This window comes from Prinia subflava, chromosome 3, assembly GCF_021018805.1.
Source record: "Prinia subflava isolate CZ2003 ecotype Zambia chromosome 3, Cam_Psub_1.2, whole genome shotgun sequence".
Lineage (NCBI taxonomy): Eukaryota > Metazoa > Chordata > Aves > Passeriformes > Cisticolidae > Prinia > Prinia subflava.
In genome coordinates this window covers 82858146-82885002 of record NC_086249.1, presented here as the reverse complement: position 1 = coordinate 82885002, position 26857 = coordinate 82858146, and the positions used below count along the sequence as shown (strand labels likewise).

Sequence of the window (26857 nt, the reverse complement as noted above, 5' to 3'; positions counted from 1 at the left end):
TGAACTCAGAGTGGAACCATCCTGTTACAGCTGTAATTACAAGGAACTAGGAACACATCTAAATACTAAATCTGCTGCCCATGTCTGACAAGTGAAACGTCTGCCTCAGCTTATCCCAAGAGCTAAGAATTTAAGTGTCATTACTGCAGACAGACTAGATTATACAGATGAAAATAGAAACAGTTCACTGTCTCAACCACACAAGAGGAGTTCAACCTCTTATGTGCAATCCCTATTGTCAGCCCTTGGTTATAGACTGCAATTATGTGTAAACTGACTTTCAAGTGAAAAGGAGGAGGAATGGCATGTGATTGATTTGGCTACAAAGTGTAGTAGCCATGAGACATGGAATGCATGGCTAAGAAAGTGGAAGAAAAATCAACAAGCAGAAAACTCAAAGATAATCATTACAGTCAAGTAAACTTACAGCTATTTCAGTTATTAAGTGTCCCTTGAAAGGTACTTCATTTATCATAGCTGCTAACATAAAGAAAAAGGATTGGTAAAGGATATTATAACTGAAAGTAACTTCAAGACCTGGGCTGTGAAAGAAAAATCCTGGAAAAAAAAGCAAACCAGTGGACAACATGGACAGAACCACCACAGCGTCACGGGTCTTGGGAAAAAAAAAAATCTTATTTTCCATTCATCCTCTGCTTTTTTTAATAAATTAAAAATCCCTTTGGTACCAGCTTCAATCTTATGAATTCATTGTGAAGGAAGAAGCCAGCAGCAAGAAAAGTGGGGAAGGATGGAAGGAAGACATAAGTAAGAAAATCAGAGTATGTCTTGCAAAGTGACATGTGTTTTTTGTTTCGTCAGCCTTTACTAAACAGTATTCATTGAATTGGTGCAGAATTTTCTAAAGGTTGGCCTAGTTACTGTCAAATCAAAGAGCAGTGCTCAAAAACCTTAAATCCTTCTCTCTCCAGTAAAAAAGAAAAAATCAAAAACTAAAGACAACTCTGAAAATCAATCTACCTACAAGTGGAAAAACAGGAACACGTGGAAAACCTGAAGAAAGGACACTGAAAACAAAAGCTCTAAAAATATCATTCCTTTTTTGGCACCTGCTGCAGACAGGAACACACATGAAGGCAGGAATTGACAAGCAGAAGAATTCCTTACTTAACACTGCCCAGGGCTAAGGGCAGTAGTCAGAAAGTCAATTCACTCCATGTTTAGAAAACACATCTTGTGCCCGTTCCAAGGCAATTCAAGTATTTGAAAAGTGACTCAGTCCTGTTCAGGTTTTTTCACTTAGCAGCAATTTTCTGGAATATACTTTATTAACTGTTTCCATGTAGTTCTTATTACCAGAAACAAATAAAAATCATGAAGCATGGTATTATTTACCCTCAGCCTTCTTGTAGGCCAAAATCCAGGAGCTGGGAATAAAAACATCTTGTTTTCTTCAAAGTACAGAAGTATAAGACACTAACTCCAATGCAAAAGAAGAAAGCCAAATGTAGGGAAGGATACATTTTCATATTGCCAAGTTATTTTAAATAGAAAAAATCCACGAGAAAAGATAGTGAAAGTCTGAATATCGATGAGTTGGAGATCTTGAAGTTTCTTGATGTATGACACTTGCATTGTTCTGTAGTGACAGGTGTTCTATAAACAAACTCAAAATGCACAGATATTTTGAGTAAATGCTCTAACTTGCATATACATTTATTCACAGATCTACAGTGCTTAAGCAACACTCTTGTAACATGTTTTATTTCTTCCATCAAGTGATGTCCACAGGCTGTCTTCAAGACTGACTGATCTTGGCATGAAGAGGACTTCTTTTAGCATCCATTTTTCTCCCTCTGGGTTGACATCATCTGAACCCCCACTCTAAATGCCCAGTTCATCTGAAAGTCCTGGTATCCAATTAAGGCAGCTATAAAGAGGACACTGATGAAGCCTGAATTTCGATATTTTCTTCTTCCGAAATGCTTTTGTAAAAATGTTGGCTGTGAGTGTAATTGAACCGTTGCTCAAAACCAAGAGACAAGTGCATTACCTAGCCAAACAGGACTGGTGTACAGAAACACAAAGTTAACTTCCAGTTTAGCTTTATTTAGGAGGATTTTTTTATTATTTCAATCTACTTTAAGAAGTTTACTAAAGGAAGGAAAAAAATGAGGCAAACTTTTAAAAAAATATTTGAGATGCTTCCACTATGGCTAAGCCATAGAAAGTAAAAAAAGCCAAAACAACAGAAAAACCAAACAAAACCACTCAAAATTTAGAAGTGTTTAAATATGACTTTGTGCAAGGAAGATTTCAGTGTAACTTACAGGATTTACTCTTCAAAAGATCTGTAGAAAGAAAACAAAGACTTGCACTTCACATTGAATAATAAATGCTATTGAATTTACTTCAAAAAAATTGCTTCTAAGTTGCTTTAACTGTTCCTTTTTTATATTCATTGGAAGAAGATAACCAAGTAGATGTCTATGTCTTTTTAATATAGCAATACCTAGGAAACACATTACCTTCAACTTATAATGTCACATACCTTGAAAAACAAAACAAACATTTGCTACACAAAAAGTCAACAATAAGTATTTTTGAAAATCATATATGTAAAAAAAAATCTCCTAAATGTTTAATTTGAAATAGCGATCACAGCACCTACAGCTTACTGTGTTTTTGTTAATGCCATGCGACAATCGAAGAAAATAAACCACAGTTTTCGTATATCAATGTAATATCTGTTAAAAATTACTGATCTCAACTTATCTATTGTTAGTTTACAAATAAAAATGTAGATAATTGTAAATTAGGGTAAGCAAAGCATGCAAATCTATAGATTCTATATCTGAATTCCTAGATTAGCATTAAAACCAATCACCGCAACAAATACCTCAACAGTATGCCTTGTGTGCAGAAAGGAAGCGATACTGAACATTCAATGCCACAACTGTAAGGTTTTCGGAGAAGCACCTGTGGCAGTTTCAGCAGTTTCTATATGGAATGCTCCCCCTTTCTAGGATTACTTGAAAAAATCAAGTCAATTCGAATTACGTAGCTGTAAAACATTGACATGTGTAGTTTTTACAGTTTCAGAATCTTCTGTTTGATTTAAACGGGCAATGGTGCATAAACAGGAAACTTATATCATAAGGGATCACATATTTGCAGGCAACATTAAGATTAAAAGTACATTAACATACATAAAGTGCTGTAGCACATTATTCAATATGTAAGCCATTATCATGTGACCACCTTAACAACAAGATACTAAGCCTTTTATGCCTTTAAAAGCATTATAACTTTCATCCTGAAACCAATTTTTCAGTTCTTCACTGAAATTTATATAGAATGGATTAAAGTTACCGGTCAACTCATGGCTTCAATTACTTTAAATTTAGTAGGCTGTATTTCAAAAGAATTAGTAGCTATTCCTATACAAAAATTAGCAGATACAAGGATTAAAACAAAACAAAAGAAGAAAGAGAAAAAAAGATCAGAACACTAAAATGCCCACAGTGAGAAAAAATCGTTTCCTATATAAACAGTAGTATACTAATCTAAAATTTCTAAGGCAAAATTATTTTAAAATACTAAACTTTAAGTGTTTTAACCCTTTGGTGTCCAAATACAGAAATTATAGAATTGTTTCAAACTTTTTTTTTTCCAGATACCAAGAGGAAAATAATCTCAACTAAACAGATGTGTGTCACTGCTGGGGCAGCTATACAAATCCATGCTAAAATTACATACTGAGCATCTACAAAAGCACAAGTTGGTGCCAAGTTTTTATTTCACAACAAAGCATGTGGCAGCTGAAATTATTTTACACTTTTAAAACCAGTTTCTGTGAACATCATCCAAAATCATAACAAGAGGAATACACCAGACAGAAAGACTCTGCTTTGTGAAGCCACTTCCTCCACAGGAAAATCAAGGTTCACTATGAATTTTGCAGCTATAATTAGCTCCTAGACACTTCAACTCCTGACTGAGCAAACATTGGCAGAAGAAAGAATTCATTAACCATGGTAGGCAATGTTGCAATTACCACAAACATCACCATCAGGATTTTCTGTTGTATCTGTATTCCCATTTAAATGCTTTCCTAAAGACTTCCAACAGTGCACTTCATTTTCAGTACCTTTTGTACAAAATATTCACATTTCCATGTAAACTTTTCCCTGAACAATACAGGCCTGATTTGGCTTGACAGGAGCAACAATATTTGTAAATTCATATTTCATTATTTAAGACTAGATTCCTAAAAACAATATACAAAGGGAAGGTATGAAAGACTTGGTAACTTTTGAAACAAGTCTGATTGCAATAGAGCACAAAAGAAAAGACCTTTCCGACTAAAATGAAAGTATTTCCTAGATCACCAGTGAAATTCAATTCCAAATAAGCATCTTTATAGTACTGTAGCCACTTTAAATACAAAGAGAACATAAGAGTTACTTAGCCAAGCTTATGACAGTGAGAACTATCATTGCTGTTGCTTTCATGTTTCTAGAAACAGAGCAAGAATTGCAAATAAAGTTACTAACGATGAAGAATGTGTAATGGAAAACTACTGAGGACAGGTTCAGAGCAAACTCTGACTTGAAAAGATAAAACAACCTTGCAAAACAGATTTCTATGAAGATGACCTTAGCAGCAAATAAAATGACATTATTTCTCCTCAACATATCAACTGAAACCCAAAGATAGCTTAGAATTAGAGAAATGAAGGAAGTAAGCATCTCTCAAATGTGCCAGACTTGAAAGAAAATTCAAGCTGTTCAGTACAAAAAGCATGGACAGTGGAAGTTTGGAAATAAAACTGGAGTAAACAGGTAAATTATTGTTAAGGTATTTTTGTGCCAAAAGCAGGGAAAAAATCAAGAATGAAAGGATTACAGGTAGTAGATGGTTTCATTATTTTCCTGTAATAGGGACACTATTAAACTACAAATTTTTTTGTGTGTGTGTGTCAAAATTAACTTGATGTGTTCACTCAAGCAGATGTAGTATTTTTTTGATTAAGGAACTGCTGAACTGCATAAAACCAGCTTAAATGAGCTTCACAAAAAAGTTTTTCCGACTTAGATTTTTCTCCCTTTATAAGAAAATTTATCACATACGAGCCAAATCAAGCAAAACAGAGTGAAGCTGAAGAATAATATTTTCCCTATGTTATAATTACCTAAACTCTTCCATAGTTTGTTAAGCCTCCATGCCATGAGCTACATCTTGTAACCAGTAGTGCATGAAACACATGAGAAAACTTTTCTGATCAACTTGAACATGTTCTGGGCCACACAACTACTTCCTGGGCTTTTTTTGCCCACAGGCTACATAGCTGGTCTATGAACAACTTTACTGAAAAGACCAGATCAGCAAACAAAATCCAAATCAGCACAGCAGGTTAGAGCAGACCTTGCAATAAACAATCATCTCATCACCTATCTAGTTAAAAACTATTGCCAGATCAAGCACAGTACCCCTACAGACCACCACCACTGACATCTGGACTAACCATCAGAACTAGTAAGACCACTATATTCAGGATATAATTGTTTCTTTCACTGTATTTAACTCTGGCCAAGCTCCACTTTGTAACACTTGGGTTTTTCCACTTGACTTAATTGCACCCAGGTTTCTGTAGCCAGAATAGCAACAGAATTGCTTATCTTGCAGAAAAAAAAAATCTATCTTAAGGGGAACTGCACATATTAATGTGAACATTAGCACAGTATCTTACGTGAAGGCAAATCAATCCCAACAAAAAACCCCCTAACATTCCTGTCAGAAATCTGAGCTATCTGCATGTAAGTTTTGGTAACACTTCCATATTCTTTACCCAGCTCTCCTGGACTGAAGAAAAGTCAAGAAATCAGTGCTACAAGGCTTCTCACAAATGAATAAGTTAACCTATCAAGCTCACATGTATCTAGTGAATTTCCTCTTTATGTTTCAGACAGGTCATGAGTATCATTGCTTTAATGATGGATTTTACTTTATTCATAGAAAGCACAACCTCTCATATTCTGTGCTATTTTCCAACTGATGTCAGTAATCACTGTTGTTATTCCACCCCCACTAAGAATAATCTGCATTCAAACTGAACAGGAATTCAGTGGTATGCCTTTGCCTCAGCTTCCTGCAATTATTAGGAATGTCAGTAGCTCTGAAAACTACATTTTTCCAGACTAGTTTACTCTAAGACTAAGCCTCTCTCATCTTTTTATCAGTCACCCATGCATATACATTCTGCTTTGGTATCTCCAAACCTTTCTAAAATCCAAATTACTGTCATAGTTCATAATCACAAGCTCCTACAACCTCAAGTACTGCTACAACCATAGCAACCAAACAAGAAAGCAAACATGGAAGAAATTACCAAGCTTTACTTACAGGTTTTTTGAAGGAGAATTAGTGTTTCACCACTAAAATGTACATGCCACTTTGAATTTGTCTTTACATAAGAATTTATATAAAATGAGAAAGGCAGAATAAATTCTAACATGCATCCTCTACACTGAAAAATGGTCACTACAAGAATACTACAGTGATGGCTCTTAAAATGCTTCTTATATACAATTAAACAAGAACTGTCATAGATTTTTCCTTAATTATACAACAACATCTAATAATGCATCAGCAGCAATTAATCTTGCAGTTGGACTACTATCTGGAGGGAATCAGGTTTATAAAAAAAATGTATATGAAGTGGTTTGAATTTAGAAAGTACCAGATTATACAAGCATCAATATACTAATTAACAGGTAAGAACCTCTCTGTTGAAAAAGCACCTAAACCCAAATGATCAGTATGATCCTGAGGCATTACTCTCAAGATGAGGTTAATTTAATGACTGTAGGAAAGCAGGATGTTGGTTCTTCTACACTGAATCTATGCTGTAATACAGCTTCTGAAGTAACAAGGTGACAAAGCTGTGGCACTTCACAAGCATGTTACCACCAGAATGGACTGCAGTTCAATATTAAAAGTTTGGTAGTTACGTTAGCTAGCAAAGAAAAACAAGCTCACATTGAAAACCTGCAAGTAGCTCCCAAGATTTTAAGAAATCAGGAAGATAACCATGAACCAAGACAGGACATTTCTGAGCCCTGAGACCCTTCAAGAGAACAGACCATGTAAGCTTCCCCTCCAGACTGAAAAGGAACTGAGGGTTCATATCACAAAGAAATGGCCAACTTCTGTGTTGTCATGAAAACAACACATTACTACTCTTCTGTCTCTTCACTAGAGGTGACTGATTTTCAGAAAGTCAAGAAATCTCAAAATGAGATTTCTTGAGAAGAATAAAATGAGAATAAAATAAGAATTTCTTGAGAAGAATAAATGAGATTAAAAGCTGAGTTATAATAAGAGTGGTCACATGAAACAGAAACACAAGAATTTCACAAAGGACTAATCCAGCAGCACTAAAAAAAATCACAGCAGACAGATTTCTGTTATAGAGGATGGAGAGCAGCTGTGAAGAAGAAAGAAGATAATAATATTGCCTTTTTAAACAACACTGCAGTTTGTGACATCCAAGTTTGAAAAGACGAAATGAAATTAAGTAAGTTCTTGTCGAAGAATGAGAAATAAGGTATTGCTGAAAAACTTAATATCTGCAATAGGACATTTCTGGCATTGAATTTACACACTCAGATGAATGCCAGCCACAAGAAAGTGGTTGAAGTGTCTGCCTAAACCAGATCAACATCACAGTATGAATATCATCTGGTGGAAACAGATGTACTGGTTTATTTATCCCAGCATGTCACTTCTACTCAAACCTTGAGACCAGAGTATATTAAACTAGAAAGGAAATTATCTCTTTGGGGTCTCATAACATTCTGTCATGGTATACAACCCAAATTTACCCAAAACCTGAAGATTTCTGGCAGGCAAATGAGAAGCTTTTCTAATATACTATTCAATTATGATGACCAATAAAACCCTTAAGCAAGAACTTGTGTTCAATTGGACAGGAGCATACCAAGTCACACTCCATTCCACAAGTTACACCTCTCTCTATCCCAGGATAACAGTGTTTGAAACTTCCCTCTTTGCTCTAAATCAAGACACTAAGGAATATACAACTGCTTAAATGACAGCTGCGGAAGAATTTTTATTCAGAAATAAGTGGACACAATGCACAAGTGCACCACATGCAAATGGACATTAAACAAGTTAGGATAATCAACACTTGCATCTGCTTCTTTTTGATTCAACAGTGTCTTGCATTTACAGCTGAATTTTGTATTTTTATATATGCTGTGATACAATCTATATAACTAAATTAAAACACAGCATTTACTAACAGTGCAAAAGAGCAAAACAAAACATGGCACCAAGAAGGCTTTTCCTCCATAAAGAGCTGTGGACACTTGTCTGTCACGATGGTAAATAATACACAATTAACCATACATAAATTGCATCAATTATGCCTTTTAGTGAAAATCCAGCAGTAATTATGGATACTTTAAAAGGTACTATCCACATTAAAAAGTCAGTTACACAGCAAACCTTTTCACTCATATTGAGGACATTGTGACCACCTGCTTCCCCCTCTTCAAGGGTCCATGAATACCATAGTTAGTGGAGCAACCATTTTTATGGCTGTAGGACATACTGTGCACAGAATATGCTTCAGCTAAAATGAGAAGGTAAATACCACAAAAAAATCAAAATATTTTCACTAGGGTGCAATTATTATTTTTTACTATCATTAAAAATTTACACAGGAATAGAGACCCAAATTCTCTCTCATCAATTAGGAAAACAATGCAACAGCTTAATGAGATTATAGACTGCAACATCCTGTCTTTCTCTGTAAAAGCAATACACTAACAAGCCTGAAATACAGTAAACTAGAAAAATTCAAGTGAGGCTGTTTTATTAAAGCTAAAATTCTTACTTTTATCCTTAACTTGACTATTATCAATATTCTTTGTCTTTCAATATAACCAAAGGAGGGAATAAAGTAGAAATGTGGTAAACACTGGTAACAAGATTTCTCTAGTCCAAGTTACTTCATTTTAACAGCAGTATCCCAATAATCACTCATTAACAAGAAAATACACTTCTTGCAATATTACACTACTTATTACTAATGTTTGTGTGATAATTAAATCTTAGCATCCCTATTCTACTTGCTATAAAAAACTAGGGATGATGCCATTCTGGATGTATATTATAAATATCATGTAAAAGTAATATATTTAACTATTTGCAGTCTCAAGGGGTATTTAATTCATCCTTATGAAACCAGACTTCAATACTGTTAACTATACTAAGAAATAAGGAAAGAACTGGATTAGAAGATCTAGTACCAGTAAAATTAAAAAGCACTTACTCATCATCAGTACAGATCAGCAGTTTAATCCTAGTTAGTGCTTAGTTCGGTATTTCATAAAATTTTTGCCTTGGTCTTATACAGTCAATTATCATTTCAGTTAAAATATACAAATTAAAACTCAGATATATGGCTAAAATCTCTCTCCTTTCCTTCTAACTGAAGCCATAAAATAAAGGAGTCAAAACTTCCAGAGCACATACATGTTCAAGTTTATACAAAACCCAGAAAATCTACATAATCATTAATCAGGGCCATCTTTCAAAACCAGATGACCCCAAATTAATCAGTGTCAAAAGCATATACATGGATTTGGCCTAATTTAACATACTGAACCCAGAAACTGGATTCTAAGGGAAAAAATCTTCGTCCCTATCAGTCAATAGCTAACTCCCTCAGATGACAGGGCTAAGTCCTTATCTTCTAAATGATTAAATTTGGGTTGCTCCACAAGCCTTTTGCATTTGCATCCCCGATTTCACCATTTCCATGATAGGACCTGATGTTTAATTACCTATAAAACTTGAAACATAGATGGAATTCAAAGTTAGAAAACTGAGAATTCAAATTACTTCCTGTTCACTAAAACTGCTATAAACCTATGCTGCTTCTGCTGCAAATAGCTTTGGTCACAGACATCACCCACTTCACATTGTTTATGCAGTTCCACAACTTTTCTTTTGTTTGGCAACTTTGTAAAAACCACAAGATTACATACTAATTGATGATGATAATTAAGGTTTGCTCAATTCCACAGTAAATTTAATTTCCAGTTTATCTTAAAAATATCCGAAAATGAGTGAAAAATGGGAAATTATACATTTAAGACTGATTTAATTTGCTCATCAATAACTGACACAGCTTATTTTGTTTTTCTATAAAGAAATATCTTCATACAAAGCAATTAGTTCATTACTATTAACTTAAAAGGTAATATATTTCCTGAATACACTATGACACCACAAAAAGAGTTAAATTTTATGGTAGATTTATCAAGGCAACATTACAAAAACAGTAAGATGGAAACCAAAGGGTAAAACAAGAAATTAACTACATGACTCTTATTTCACTTACAACTTCAAAGTTTCATAGTGCAGGTTAAAATACAGTAACTAGTTACCATGTAAGATAATAAAGCTAATTCTAATTAAAACAAACTGCTAAAGTATTGATATTATTTATAAGCCGTAGAGCTTATACTCAACATTTCTAGGTGAAAACTGCATCCATTTTGTCCATGCTGTAAGTTGCAAAAGTTTGTGAGCTTTTCTGAATGTTTTTGCAGTACATAAACCTTTAAAGAAAAAAGTTAACAGGGCAAATACACAATACACTAACAAACAGTAATAAACTAATGGTGAAGTGTGTGAATTGTTGTTTTAACAATGTTGCTTTTGCATTGTTTTCTATATTTATTCACCCGTGCAAGGTGTAGACTTCTTGTAAGAAGTTAACTACATGCTAAATAAAATGTACAGTTTGGGATCATCTGACAGAAGCACGATAAATTTTTTACTGTATCAGATGTATGTGCAACACTAATGTAGCACAATGGTAGCATTTAAAGAAAACGAACTTTATTACTAGACATGCAAAATATCTTGGGCTTCACTACAGTTGAACATGTCTAGCTGTCATTATTCTGATCATGTCTGCTGTTTTGACTTTTCTTTCTGAAATTAGTATCTATGTTTACCTATGTAAGTTAGTCAGCTACACATACAACAATCAACAACAATAAAAAAATACCTCACTTACTCTATTTGCGCACCATGAGCCACAAGGGCACTTATGGAATCCATACTACCAGACCGTGCTGCTTTATGAATAGGAGTTTCACCAACATAATCCTGTAAAGACAAACTACATTTTGTCAAGCATAAATTGAAATAGCATTATTACATTATTCACTTTAATTAAGATAGCAGATATGTAAAAGCAGCATTTATTATTAGCTAGCAAATACATCAGGTACTTTATAATTACGTTAAAGTCTGCAGTTGGCTTTCATATACATTAGACTTTTTCAGCAAGAAGTAACACTATAGGCATTTAACTCACAAGATAAGCCTTATCCAATATCTTGGCAATCAGCAGTCTCATATTCAGCACAAGTGGTTAACCCTCCCAACAACCACCAGAACACGTTATTCTAACACCTCTGTTCCCAGTCCCCTGGACTGTGCGAGCCTCCTGAACTCGGGAGCAGCAGGGCCGAGCTGTGGGCCTGTGCTGCTGTCAGATCTTGCTGACACTGACTCAGTCCTCGAGTGCTGCACCACCAGTGCTCAGCAGGACAGGAGAACATCTGCAGAGCTCTACGGTAATACAGGTATGCCCAGTGTTCACAGGACAGGCCACATCTCTCCCAACACATACACATCGATTCACATCCTACACACTTGTCTTTTCTGATTTTCTTCATCAATTTATATTCCATCATTACTAGCCAGCACGTCCAATCATGTAATTTTTTGCATAATGTGCAGACATACTGCGGGTGGACTACTGCTTTTCAGGCAACTTCTCCCCATTAACTCTTACAGGAAACAGGGGGCATCTGCAATTCTACAAATCCAAGCAAGCAGCAGGTAAATCTATGCATCATGATCTACAGGCTGGAGAGGAAATTCAGTACTTGCAATTAACCATCAGTATTAAGAACCACAGAGGAGAATCTGTAGTGAAACATTGCCTTGGAGTAGCAAGTAAATGCTGCTACTCTTTTGTTAATGTGATTCATCCTGAACACTTCCACAGTGTAGCAAGGGTTTGTGGGGTTTTTGTTTTTTCTTCTCCCTTCTCTTCCTCTCCAAACTTTTGACAGACTTCACTGCTCTGTTCCAGATATTAAACATGTTCTGACTGTATGTGCCTCAATTTAGCTTTTATTCAACTTTTATTAATTTTATTCCTTTTACTAAAATATCAACATTAGCTATTAAATTAACACAGCACCTTTACTGATTCACCAGTGCTTACACACAACAGCGTTCATGCCTAACTCCACTGCACTGGTTACACTTTAGCTCTACTTGAAATGTGAACATATGCAAAATATGATCATACTACCCGGAAGCTACTAAGTGTCTTAAAGTGTCTGCCAAGCTTTTGAGAAATTTAATCCTATCTTTTAGGCTGTGTAAGTCTAACTTGAAAACAAATTTTGGATTATGAGGTGTGTATTCTCAATTTTCTACTCAACAATTTTATTCCATGGTGAAATATCTTTCTAACAAGTTAAAACTCACCGAGGGTAAGCCAGCTTACCAGTGCTTAAGGCATATATTCAGCCAAACAGTGAAGTCCCTAGCACACCCAGCAGGGAACAATAATTTCACCAAACAAAGTTTGCCTTCTTATAATCTAAGGAATATTGTTGAGGCTGACAAAGTTTGGACACAGAAAAGTGCAGCAAATGCCTCAGAGATTAGAAATGGTCTATCCAGTCCTTCCAAAGTGGATGTCAGCAGTTGATGGATAGAGGACTGCTTTCCAATGGAGTTTATGCATTTTTTCCTAGTTATAACTTACCCTGAAGTAACAGGAAGTGGGAGAATTTTAAGAGAGGATACATTTTTTTTACTATCATACATGGAAATTTATTTGACGCTAATTTATCCAGAAAAAAAATTCCAATCATAGAAACTGTCTTTGATTCATCATTCTGTTACTGTCCCCTCCCCTCTTTTGTCAAAGTGGTGAAAGTATAAAAAGTGATTAGCCTCTTTTGATCAGCATTAGTATCTACAAGCCCAACCCTAAGTTAAAAGATAATCACTCAATATGAAGTTCAGTTTAGGATTAGTTGGCCATGCATACGACAGAGAAGGAAAATCTTCCCTAGCCCCATAAACCTGGCACACTGCCCCACAGTAAGATCTAGAGAACTGAATTACAATATTACTGTGGGGAAACACAAAAAGGATGAGAGAAAACCTTTGCAAAAGAACTCCCCAGCACTGCTTTAGAAGAGTGAGAGCTAAGCTTATAGCAGCTACCATTTCCATCACCAAACAGAAAAGATTAGTATTTCAGAAGAGAATATATGTCTTGAAAATGGTTGCTTTCAATCGCTGGCCCAGAAAACCATGTGTCTAAAGTAAAGGAATTTTAAAAAAATACTTAAAAAATAACAGAACACAGAGATTTAGATTTCCATAGCATTCCTTTTAATTACAGCACCCAAATTTCAGTCATCACTACTATTATGTTGCTTTGAACAAATTCTGATAAGGGGCCAAATGTATTTGCACTGAAACACTTCCCTAGCGCTCCTCAGAAATTCTCTCTAGATTATAAGCCAAATTAAATGACAAAAAAAAAAGATATATATATATATATCCCACTGAAAGATGGCTTTTAAATTTACCTATTTTTCAATGCATTCAAAACCATGCATACAGAAGAAATCAGAAGTACTCTGCATGAGTCACAGAACAATTCTGTTTTGATTCCACAACTGGAATGAATGTGACCAAACAGGAAAACAAAGTAACACTTTTTTCCAAGAGGTTTCTGAGAGCAGTTCAGGGTCCAGCCTGTCAGCACATTCTTATGTATAAGACACTTCTGCCCTATCTCTTTTTAGCTATGTGGAGCAAAAGAAGTTGTTTTGTTCTGAGAAACTCTATAAATTCCTGATTATCCCTGATAACACCTCATGAACCTTTAAATTGGTCACACGACCCATCTGTACTTGAGTCTGATACAATCTCTTTTGTAATAACATTCCAGGAAGGGAAGCATCAATGACTTGTACTGGCCTTTCACCACTAGAGCAGAACTCGTCCCTCTGTTGCGACACTGCACCAACAGCCCAAACTTGTCTCACAATCTAGAGAATGCATTATTAAGAAATGAGTAGAAACTCAAATTAATTTAGCATTCAAGACAATATATTTGATTGGTTCTGTGACTACTAAATATTTTGTGCACAGTGCTCTTGAAGAAATGGCAAAAAGAATTCATGAAGCATCACAGACACATTTAGTTTTTGCTACTCATTGCTTTCCTCCTTCCCCTTGGAAAGAACAGCTACCCTTTCACACAGACAAGGGAAGTCTTCTCTAGCTTGGGGTCATGACTAGATTACCTTTGACTTCTATTTCATTTTACTGAGTAAACATCTGGCTTTCTTCCTTATTCTGTTTTAATATGACTGCCTTTTGGCTTTTGCTTTTTTTGGCTTTAATCAGTATATCTAGCTCAGCTTGATTAATCAGTTTCCAGTTCCTCACTATGCTGTTTAACCTCAAAAGACATTTCCTCTACTGATTAAATACTTTTTTCAAACTCTCTTCCCAGGCCTCTTTCATGTATGGATATTTTTCCAGTTCAGTCTAAAGCCATTCTTTACTCCATTTTTCCTCTTTCTGTCTTTTGGGACCCAAATTCTGTTGGCTTGAGGATGGTCCAGTTGAAGTCAGAGTCCATTTCCTATTTTGTTCTCCAAATGCGAAGTCCCTGCATATGAATCAATTGATTTCACTAACTGGTACCTTTAAATTCCTTCCATTTATCAAAAAAACCAAAACCAAAAGAACTCACCAAAACCAACGTAGCTGCAGGACTTTATTTTTAAAATAAAAAGCTCCCACACAGATCTATACTAAAAGCTTTTAACTATGTGTAGTGTTTTGGCTGGGATAGAGTTAATTTTTTTCACGGTAGCTGGTAAGGTGTTTTGGATTTGTGACAAGCAAAATGTTTTTTCATACACCAATGTTCTAGCTAGGAGTGGGCTGCGATGTGGCACAGCTGGCACCACTGACCCAAATGGACCAGAGGATTATCCCATATCATATGGCATCATGCTCAGCAGGTAAAACTGGGGCTGTCATTGCTCCAGCAGTGCCTAGGCAGCACTCAGGTAGTGGTGAGCAACAAAGCTTTTTGGGCAGTGGTGTGAGGTTTTTAAAAATGTTTTATCACTTGATTTTTTAGGATTTCATTGTTTCCTTTTTGCCTTAATGTGTCTTTATTTCAATCCGTGAGTTGCCACACTCCCCCTCTGATCTCCCCCCTCACCTCACTGAGTGGGGGGCACAAGGAAGCAGCTGTGTGGTGCTCAGGTATCCCCTGGGGTTAAACCTCAACACTATGCAAGCACTTCTAAAATAGCTCTAGTAATGATACCTGACTAAGATACAGAAGCCCTAACTTGATAAGGAATACAAACTAACTCCATTTGTTAACTGACTTAATTTCAAGCTCTAACGGATGATTGCATTTCCAAACATTACTCATTTTTAAATTTCTGAAGCTACAAAATAGAAACTAAAGAACACCTAGTGTCCCTCCTTTGCTAAAAAGACTTTTGAGTGCAAATGAGAACTGGTGGGATCTTTTTATCTGGATTTAGTACTGATTGTTGCTTAAAATAAAAACTGTAACATAGCAAAATAATGTTTTCTCCCCTCCCACCAAGGATATCAGCCTGTTTACAGTTCCTGCTGCCATGGGTAGTCTAACCCTCCTAACACTATCTGCCTCCACTGCCACGTGATGGTTACTGACTGCATGAACAGCAAGTTGCATCCCCTGAAAGGGTGCAGTATTTCTTGTCCCTTCTCTTTATGACAGGCCACACAACACTTCTTTTGGCCAATCAACAAAGGCAACATACAATAGAAATGTTCAATAGGCTGAGGCTAGAAGGAAAATATATTTAATGGTTTTCTAAGTCAGAAAGTACTCCTTATCTGATGTTAATACGTACAACAGCCCAGAATCAACCTGCATTGTGACAAGTATAAGACACCAGAAAAAAATCCTCAGGAAAAGTAGCAGAATAATTGCTTTGCACTGTTACAGTGAACTAGAGCAGGCAGACAGCCAAATGCAGGTCCTGAGTCACACTACTAAGAACCATTAGCAGGCACAGCCTGCTGAGGGGAAAAAGAAAAAAGAAAAAAAAAGAAAAATCAGAAACAGTAAGACATTCTCTTGAATCCACTGCTGGATAGAAACAGATCACTGCTTGGCACTTCAGCTTTCCCCCTGAGCATTTTTATATGGTGATCCTGGGAGAAAAAACTGCCCACTGACGAGAGACAGATGTGATTCTAGCCAGCACATTCAGTTATATAAGAGGGCTGGGCATCACAGGATATACTCACAGAATTTATTTGGGGAGCAAAGTACAGCTGGGACAAGCAGCTTTCAGCATTTGTCCTTCACTGCTGCTGCCTGAGAAGTGTCCTGGGCAACTGTCACCAGCAACGAGGTAAGGCATTTTAAAGTTTTCCTAACCTTCAGGCAGGCAGCATGAGCTACAATACAATACCTCAGGGCAGATATGAGAAAGCATGCATGCAAATTCTACTGAGTACCGGAGGTTTACAGTAAAACTGAGAGCCTTGGGTGGATTCCTTTTCAGAAGCTATCCTTCTCTTTTTCCAGAAGTGAAGGGTTAGTCTGTAGCCAATGACCAGAAGTCAGTTTGGAAGGAAAAGTTTACTAGTTTAAATATCAAGCATTCCCAGATCTTTCTCAGCATGTGTTTTGTATCCAGTGTCCATGGAACACTTGTCCTCACACAAGCATTAGCCAGTGACTATGTCTGTTTGGAGTACAGCATCAGTCAGCGAGCTGGAAGGAATAAACAAAATACACATCAGGAAATAGTGCTCCAAAAGCTCATAAGTGTGGGTGGAAACCCCAGATGACCACCTAAAAGTGCTTGCAAGTTAAATAAGGAAACAAGTTCATTTAAGGAGTTCAAATGAAACAAGAATAGCAGAATCTGACTGCAATTCAATTAACAGCTGACGGAACTGGGTATAGCAAAGCATGCACTATGATTTACATAGCCATGTATGCAACATTCCAGCTATCTGTGGGGTAAGTTTTCTGCTTTAGTTATCACCAAGGCACACTGCCTAGCTTTCAGTGCTCGTGCATGTGAAAACAGTGTGACTGACCAGTTGCATCCTACAAACTTCAGAGACTTTTTTGTTTCTACCACCATTTTAATTAACCAGAAGTATCTTACTTTATCACTGAACTGAGTCTAAAATACCTCTGGTCATATGCTCATTTAACATTTTGCAGGGGCAAAACAAGTTACCACATCCAAGTGTTACCATTAACAACACACAAGGCACCCACAGTGTCAGCTCTCAGTACCCATCTCCATTGTGTCCGTGCTGTCACTGCCTAAGTCTGCCAATAAAAGTCTACAGGATACTACAATCACTAGCTGAAAACCTGACAATGAGGAGGACCATCTGCTCTGGCGACAAGCCATCAACATACAGACTCCTGAGTCACTGGCTTGCCTTAGTAACTTTTTTAAGCTGGAATGAGTCTCCTGCCCATTTTTAACTGCATATTATACTGCCTTCTGCTTTCTGTTACAGTCATCTGCATGTTGCCCTCAGCCCATGGAGACATCTCTCCACATTCTTCTCCTCTTCTTCTGGGACCTAGCTGCTACTTTCTTCTTGGCTACAACCTCACTCACTACATGTGATTTTTTTCCCCCTCATCATGTTCCAGGACATCAAGCTTGTTCTTCAACTCCATTTCAACCTCACTGGTCAGTTCTTCTCTTTATCCTCATAGCTGGAAACTTTCATTCTTCTCATTCATTCACTTTCATTCATTCTTCTCTTCTCATTTAGCAGTTATTTGTATATCTTTATTCTGTGCATGCCACGTTTCCTCTCTAATCACCGTTTCTTTACATTCTTACCTGGTCTCCAGATGCATTTATAGTTCTTGTATTTTCTCTTCTGAAGGTTCTACCACTATGCAGCAATAACTTATTGCATAAGTTACTTTTGTCAGGTATCAAGGAGAAGATGCCATCTATAGCCTCTGCATCCAGCCACCTTCATTGTTTCTACAATTCTCCTGGTGTCTCACAGCTGTTCTCAATGCACCAGACTTCTTTTCTGAAAACTCAACACAAACTTCCCCATTTCTTATTTTTGCATAGCTTAAAAAAAAAAAAGAACCAAACTCTAGAAATGCAAATGTTTTAGTTCTTCAGCAGACTTAGCTTAACTCTACTGCATATAAAATGCAGTCTGGCCATTAAACATTTTAATGCAACATTTAACAGGCCAGACATTTTATGGATGCTGTGCTATACAACAGCTTTTAAAAACAGCATATGCTGTAGTAATTATTACTGTCACAGAATATTATTAAAAATACTTGATTACCATTAGAAAGGATGTTATGTATGCCCAGCATACATAACAGATTCATTCAGTACTTCAAACATTTTCTTCAAAAACATGACAGCTTTTAAGCATTGATTCTGTTACTGTACGAGGGTACAACAGTCCTTTGCAGGAATTTTGCTGTATTAATGCACTCTCTGCTACTAAATAAATTACTTACTCATGTAAAACTAATGAAAATTATAGTAAAAAAAAATAAATCCGAAAGAAACTTTTAAAATCACCCATTCTTTGTTAGTAAAGTACATGTTTCTGATCTATTTTCAGAAATCTATTATAAAAGCTTTAGAAATAATCTAAAAGAAAAACATAAAACCAGATGCATCTTAAAATGAATCAAGGCAGCCCTTACTAGTTAGTTAGATGTATGAGTAAATCATGAAGCACCACAAAGGTCTCATGGTTCTGTAGGTAATGGTAAATTTTTCAATTCTTAGCATATTTAAGTCAGTATTATGTTCCTCACTAGTCTTTTTCTTCCTCCTTCAGCAGGACTACAATATCAGAGTATTTGCTAATGCTGCCAATACCAAGGACACATTACCATTTTGTTCAAGAAGCAGCAAAATGTCAATTCCTAAAACAAATATCCTCCAAACCCCTAGAGGCTTAAAGGACATTTATTAGTCTTATCTCCACTGTAATGTAAAATGTCTATAACTGATAATTAAGTCATTTGACTTCAGCTGGTGTCAAAAATAAAGTATCTCTATGTTAATGTAAGGATCATACATGTCATAAAAAGGTATCAAGACACTCCTTGCAAAACTAGATGCACACATGAAACACACATTAATCCGTACCTGTTTGTTTATGTTGGCCCCCACTTGAATCAACCAATTCAGGCACTGTGGATGTCCTCCAAAAGCAGCAATATGGGCTGGTGTTTGAGCAAAACGTGTTGTACTGGCATTTACAGAAGCTCCAGCTCTTACTAATTGCATTAGGCACTCCAGCTTTAAAGACATGAGGGAAAATAAAACCAAAAATGTTACACAGGTGTGCTGTGACAATTAGCATGTGCTAAATAAATACATAAAACCTAGAAGAGCTCAGCTTACTAGTAAGACTACATGAATGAAAAACAAAACAGAATATGAAATTTAAAATTTCCTCCCCCTTCCTTCATTCCTTCCTCATTTGGTCATAGACCATACCTGAGAAGTACTTAATTCTCACCTCCAAAACTGAATTTCACCTTTAATTTTAAGAAGAGGAAAAGAGGACATAAACACTTCAATCCTAACTACAAAAGATATTCAGTTCACTTCGGTTAAGAGAGTGGAAAGGGAGGAAAGAGGAAAAAAAAAAAAGGAGCATTCTGATCCAGTAAACATGATATTAATCCGATGTTATTAGATAAGATTTGCCAAAACAGAAGTGTTGTTATGAGATACATAGATGCTGGACTCACTCTCAGGAGAGTTTATAGAAAGCTGTATCAGAAAAACAAAAGATTTTTCATTTATTTAATGTATTCCTGGAGTGACAGATGATTAGTCAAGAAACTAACACTTAACAATATATATATGTTAAACCTATAACAGGAATAAATTAATTCCACCATTTCCTTGTTACTTAAGATAAGAAACCGTCAAAACCAAAACAGGCTGCACGTTTGTGGCACCACAAAGATAATACAAGCCTTTTTTGTTTTAAAAAATTGCAGTGTTTTGTCAAACTATATTCTGCCCTTTTTTCCTACATACTAACCATAAGTGTCAGGTAATCAGATACTATTTTTAAAGGTTGGTAACCTCTCATTTGCAGAAACTAGGTAAACCACAGCTACGATGACCTCAACTTTCAAAAACAGTCAAAACAACACTCCTTTCCTGTCACACAGTAACATTGTCTTGTTGATAGGAAAAGGAACTCACTACACTGAAATAAACAGTTTAGTCTAGGCATCCATTTACTGTGGGTAGAAAACAAATACCACTGCACACAAATGCAACAGCAAAACAAAGACCCTCACACTGGCTCAGGCATTGGTTTATATAATACAAATCTGTGGGTGTCTCAGTGTATTACAATTAGAGAAAACATCAGCCACACCACAGCTGTGGAATAGTCTGTCCATAAAGGAACAATTAAAAATCATCTGAATGTGGGCTGGCAGCTTGACTCAGATAGAAGCACCAACATCAGGAAGCACCAACATCAGGATTGTACCATTCTTCTTTGTTGCTGTATGTCAGCCTTTCTTTCTCCCTCTCTTTACCTGTAAATTCCTGATCTTGCTGAATTACACACATGAGATAAAAGCACCAACCACTGCAATGAAGTATTTTATATTAGTTTTGCAAATATGTTGTATACTTCATTTGTTTTCTTCCTTCATATGATTCAAGCAAACACATATGGACCCTATCCTTTGGGATATATAGAGGTAAATTTTTTGGAGTGGAATGGAGTTAAGGCTGGACACAGTTTCATGAACTCACTATCTGCATTAAGAGTGAGGATAACTGGAATACTGCATATTAATGAATCTAGCTCCATAAACATCAACATTGCCAAAGACAAAGAACCTTTAAAAAGAGAACAAGTACTTTTGTCAGAAAAAAATCACATCAAATAACTGGTGTAAGAAAATTTGTAACTCCAACGCTAGACTACTGAACTACATTTTGTATTTGCCAATAATAGACTTTCCTTGATGTTCGCATGTTAGCACCTGTAATATTGCTGCCAATCCTTAGTAATTATTAATTAAATTGTAACACTGCAATTATTAATAAGTCATGTGATGGAAAACACTCCTCCAGCTATACCAAGAAGTTCATTTGTGGTAACTGAAGGCAGAAATAATTTTCAGTCAGTTTTAGAACAATAGACTTTATTAATAGAGTTAATTTGAAAACATTTCCAGACAAGCATTACAACTTCAGGAAAGAATAATACTTCCTGCAGAGGAATGGGGCTGAAAGAATTAGACAGGCATTATAGCCCATCAACTGAAAAGGGAAAAACACAGAAACTGATTCACCAGCACTATCCTGCACTGTTTAAATCTAAGATGGCCACACACTGTGATTATCCATGCAACTTCATTTCTAAACATTGGTTGTTTTTTTTTTTTTTCCCCTGCATACTCTGACTTTAGAGTCATAGGACTTTAACAACGAATACAACATTTCATCTCATTAAAAGCTTGAGTATGGATCTTCTGCACCATGGCTGTCAGGAAAACCTGCTTCTACCAACATTATGGAAGAATGAGATGAATTACATCCATGAACAGAAGTCAACATGACAAAAAACAATACCTCACTTGATCATTTATGCTTGAGATCAGGACACACAAGCCCACTTCCATTAAATAACCTAAATCTAATACAGAGGCTATTTTCCAAACTAAACCAGAGGTTAAATTGATTTTGTGAAGAAAGACAGGCCTCCACATAGGCCACAACACTGGCAAAATACCAAGCAAGAGACAGGCATTTTTATCTCTACCACTTTTGTTCCAAAGGAAACAGAACATATTTATTACTGTTTTGCTTTCTATAACGTAAACAATCAAATGACAAAAAACAAAAGCAGAAGAGCACAAGCTGATAGATGTGGTCAGAGAAAACAAAAATTCAATTGTAAGTGATTAAAAAGAAAATTACGATTAGTCCAAAACAAAGTGAATTAAAATCAAGACCAAAATCGTTTTTATACAAGCCCTGTATTTTCTACCTCTCTGACTGTTTTTTGACTGCTTGCACTTTCATATTCTGACCCATCTTCTAAGAAATCTATGGAATACCAGTGTAATTTAGGGCACTATATAATTAACTACAATTAAAACACAGAAACTCTAATGGGAATTAATTCACACCTCAGGAGACAAGCACTTTTCTGCAGTCAGGGAATGTCCTAAAAATGCAAACTCCACCACAGCTACTCAACACAGCAACTAAATTTGCACTTGCTACTATCTCCAAAAGGAGGTCCATGCTGTCATTAAATACCCAGATACTACAACTAGAAACACGAGCTGCAGTATCCATCACCTCCCATTGACTTTGCTATTTTAAGTATTACCTGCAAGCTGTAGAAGTATGTTTTAGAGTAAGTTATTCAAGAACTCTGTATTTCCACTTTTAAGTTGTAAGAGACCCCATTTTTTTCTGGTACTGGTGTTACACCAGTATTTGCTCCCCCCATAAGCCACCTTTCCTCTCTCTACCATATTTATTTATAACCAACTTGACTGTTGCTGCTACTGCCTTCCTGAAGCTTATCTACAACTGCAGCAAGAATGCAGTTCTACACATCTTTCCTGTGAAATTCTTCTGTACTGCCCTCTGATGAAGGGAGAGTCATTTTCCATAGTCAACCTGTGCCACAGGCAGAAGGAAAGAAAACTCTTTCTGAAGTTCACCAGACCTGGACTCCTGCCGTGTGTGCAGGCACACACCTGTGCACATGTATGAACTGGCTTAGATTTCATTGCTTAAAAGTAGTTCCAGGAAAGAACTAAATCACTTTTGTCTTTTCAGCCTCCTACAGAGCTGCAGTGAGAACCAATATATGTTACTAATCGGCCCTATATCAGACAGACCGACAGACATGAAGTTCCATCATCATATAATTTCTTCCAGGAAAAAAAAAAAAAACCACAAGTGAAAATCCCACAAAATCTAAAAAAACAAGCGAAGAGAAAGAGATCTGTTCAGTAACTGTTAATGAACACTTCAAAAATTAACATTTGAAGACTGTGGTACTTCGAGAAACAGAATTTTCCATTTCGTTTTGATGAACGTAAATTTGGGAAACAAAAAAGCCATCCATACGAATGTAAGATATGCATCTGAGCAGCTCTTGTGTCACTGCTGGCAACACTCTGCTAACTGGTTAAAGGTACAAGTGTAACTATGCCACACAAACACAAAGCCAGACGGGTTTGGGATCCAATTACACTACTGTAACTTTTGCAAAGTGTTGTGCAGTCTGGCTCTAAGAAAGGAACACACCTTAACTAGACTACTAAGTATGTCCATAACTTCCATAAATTGCTGCCTAGAACTGATGGCTTTTAGGAAAAAACATATGCAAAATTCTATAAAACTCATTTACAGCCTATGTCACCTCTTCAAGACTCATTTCATCTGTCAGATTCCCAGATTCCCCCCGTATGTGGTGATTTTACATACGGGGGGAATCTGGGAATCTGACAGATGAAATCAAATTTTGCCCATACCTAAGAAAGAATATAGCAAGTACAAGCACAAGATGTTGCCGACTTTGTTATTTCTGCAACAGTCTCTTCAAACAGAAACTGGAATGCAACAAAAGCTCACTCAACCTAGGATAGTTAGCAGAAAGCTGAAGATGCTGAAAGGAAAAAGCAAAACAACACATACACTATCCAAAATCTATATCCAATAACCACCACCTCGCAAAAGCAAGACTGCCAGAAGCTCATACTGAAAAATTCTTACATGACAGAGAAAAGAAACAGAACACTGGAAGGCCAAATAGTATCTTAATATTTTCTGCCGGTGTACTTCACAAGGAAAATAAAGGCACTCCACTTTTTTCGGAGTGTAGATTATTAGCTTCTTTCTGAACAGATAAAAGACCGTTCTACATTCTGGAATTTGTGGGTTTAGGGTTTTTTGCTTTGCTTTGTTTTACGACTGGAAGACTACTTAGCTAAAGCTGCTTCTAAAAGCTTCTCAAAGAAGCAACCGCAGATAAGAACACAACATATAAAACCATCTCCCAATGTCCGCTTATAAACCATGACAACTGCCTAACTACATCAATCTTCCTCCTCTGTCACACAGCCAATAAGCAAATAGAAGTATATGGGAAAAGGGAGGGAGAACAAGAACAAAAGCCCCTCGAATTCTGAACTCAGACAAATCAATGAGGGGAAAAAAAAAAAAAGAGATCCCAACCCTCTAGGCTGGAATCCTGCATAGTCTGAGATACTCACTGCATTAGAAACAGGAAATTCATATCTAAAAATCGAGAAATTAGAATACCATTCATTCTAACGTGAAGTTAGCGTAGCTACTTCTTATGTTTTGGTCTTTTCTGCAATGCAACGACGCCAATGCAGAAAATTCCCTATGTATGAACCGCAATTTATTTTTTCCTACTGAAGGCAGAAGAGGAGCGCCTTACAGGCACAGCAAGCACCTTCTGCCCGAACTCCTAACGAGGCGGTTGTCACAACACGGGCACCACAACACGGCGGTCTCCAGGCGCGGATAGCGGCCGGCCCGCGCACACAAAGCGCGAAGCGGCGCGGGCGGGAGCGCCGGCGGGAAGGATCAGCCGAGGGCGGGGAAGGGGTCGCGCCGCGGCGGCGCCTCAGCCCGCACGGCCGCGGTCCGCCGGGGGTGTCCGGAGGGGAGAGGCTGCTCCTCCTCATTCGCTCCTGTGCCGGCGGCCCGGGCGCCGTTTGTCAGCCCGAGAGCGGGGCCGCCGCTGTCACCGGGAAAGCGGCGCGGAGCGAGAGGGGCGGCTGCCGCCGGCAGTGGGGGTGGGATGAGTGATGCCGAGACGGCAGGTGCCGCCAGCCCCGTGACCTGCGCCACCCACGCGTGGCTGACCGCGGGGACAGGAACGGGGCCAGGCGCCACGGCTGTCCGCTCCCGTCCCGCCCGATTCCCCGCGGAGCGGCAGGAGGCGGCCAGGAGAGGGGGAGGGGGCGGCGGCGCCTCCCGGCACAGCGCGCGCTAGGGGTAAAGATGGCGCCGCGTTGCGCGCGAGCGGGAATCGCGCCCTCCTTCCCCTTCTCCTTCCCGTTCCCACCCCCGCTCCCGCCGCCGGCTGAGCCCGGCCAGGCCCCACCTTGCCGAAGTGCGCGGCCCAGTGGATGGGCGTCCAGCCATAGAAGGAATCCTCGGCCGCCAGGTCGGAGCGGGGCGAGCTCTGGAGCAGCGCGCACAGGGCGGGCAGGTCCCCATCGCGGCAGGCGCGATGCAGGGGGAAGCGCAGGGTCAGCAGCTCCTCGCTGGAGAAGCCCGCCTCCGGGCCGGCTCCCAGCGACATGGCGAGCGGGAGAGCGGTGAGGGAATGGGAAGGAATGGGGGAGGGAGAAGGGGGGAAAAAAGGAGCGGGGGGACACGCGCTGCCCTGGCGGGAAGCGGCGGCGACTGCGGCTGGCGCGCGCGGCCCCGGCACAAAGGGAGCGGGGCGGGGCCGCTCGCGAGGCTCCGCCCCCGGGGAGGGGCCGCGCGGCCCTCAGGGAGCCGGAGCGGGGCGCGGCTGAGCTCCCTGCGGGCCGCGCTCCTTCCTTCTCCCCCTCCGGCTTCGCCTGCTCCTCCTTCCCTCTCCCCATCTCTCCGCCTTCCCTCCTTCCCGCCCTCCCTGCGCCTCCCTCTTTTCGTCCTTCTCTCTCTCTCTCTTTCTCTCTCCCTCCCTCCCTCCCCCCCATTCCCTTCCATCACCCTTTCATCCTCTCGTTTCTCTCTCCTCTCCCTCTCCTTCCTTCTCTCCCTCCCTCCCCGTGCTCCATTCCGCTCTCCTCTCTCCCTCTCCTCGCCCTGCGCCCGGGTTTTCCATTGTCCGCGCCGCCTGGGGCCGGTGTGGCGGCGGCGGCCGGGGCAGGGCGGGAGCGCTCTGGGCGCCCCCGGCGCCGCGGGTGACAGCGCCGAGCCGCGGGCACCGGCCGTCGGTCGCGCTGTTTGTTCCCCTACACCACGGACGTGCTGTCAAGCCAGCTTCAGCACTGGAAGGTCACTATGGGTTTGTGCTGCTCAGTGGATTACAAACCAAAGGGTAACCCTGTCAGTGTCTGCTTAAAATGACAGTGCCAGATTTTAAATTGCATCCAGAAACCAGTCCTTGAGTAATGGCTCCGCAGAATTTTAAATGAACTTCTGTTGCTTCCTGAAACAATCCTAATTGTTTTCTGTCCAAAGTATTTGTGAACGACTTTTTCTCACACTAGTAAAATTTAATTGAAGATAATGAAGGGTACAATTGTTTGAATGTAAGTACAATCACCTGTCCCTGAAATTCATGGAATCACAGAAGCATTGGTTTTGGTTGGAAGGGACCGTCCAAGCCCCCTGCCATGGGCAGGGGCACCTTCCAGCTGACCACGTTGCTCAGATCTCCATCCAACCCGGCCTTGAACACTTCCAGGGCATTCACAACTTGTCTGGGTGTCAAGGAGTATTCCTTTTTCAGTACACATTATTAAGCAATGCAAGACAGGAATTACATTCTGAGGCAAAGAAGGTTAAAAGTCTCAAGAGACTCGGGCATTTAAAAGTTTTTCTTGAACATCAGGCTAAATTGATCATTAAGATACTGTGAAATATCTTTTTCTTAATATAGGACTTCTGACTTGTCAGAAATTGTGATTCCGTAGGCATTCCTCACA

General features: G+C 38.6%; 1 protein-coding gene across 2 annotated transcripts in view; it reads right to left on the bottom strand.

Annotated features, from left to right (window-relative positions):
* ANKRD10 (ankyrin repeat domain 10) overlaps nucleotides 1-25651 on the bottom strand; it is a 37070-nt gene extending 11419 nt beyond the window's left edge. Inside the window, exons 1-3 of one of the 2 annotated variants that reach the window (XM_063392767.1) lie at nucleotides 25318-25651; nucleotides 19320-19472; nucleotides 11081-11172 (exon numbers count right to left, since the gene is read on the bottom strand). In XM_063392767.1, coding sequence (XP_063248837.1) covers nucleotides 11081-11172; nucleotides 19320-19472; nucleotides 25318-25518 — 446 coding nt within the window. In that variant the 5' untranslated portion in view covers nucleotides 25519-25651. The remainder of the gene's footprint in view (nucleotides 1-11080; nucleotides 11173-19319; nucleotides 19473-25317) is intronic. The other variant, XM_063392768.1, reaches the window with a different exon arrangement.
* Nucleotides 25652-26857: the final 1206 nt, after the last annotated feature.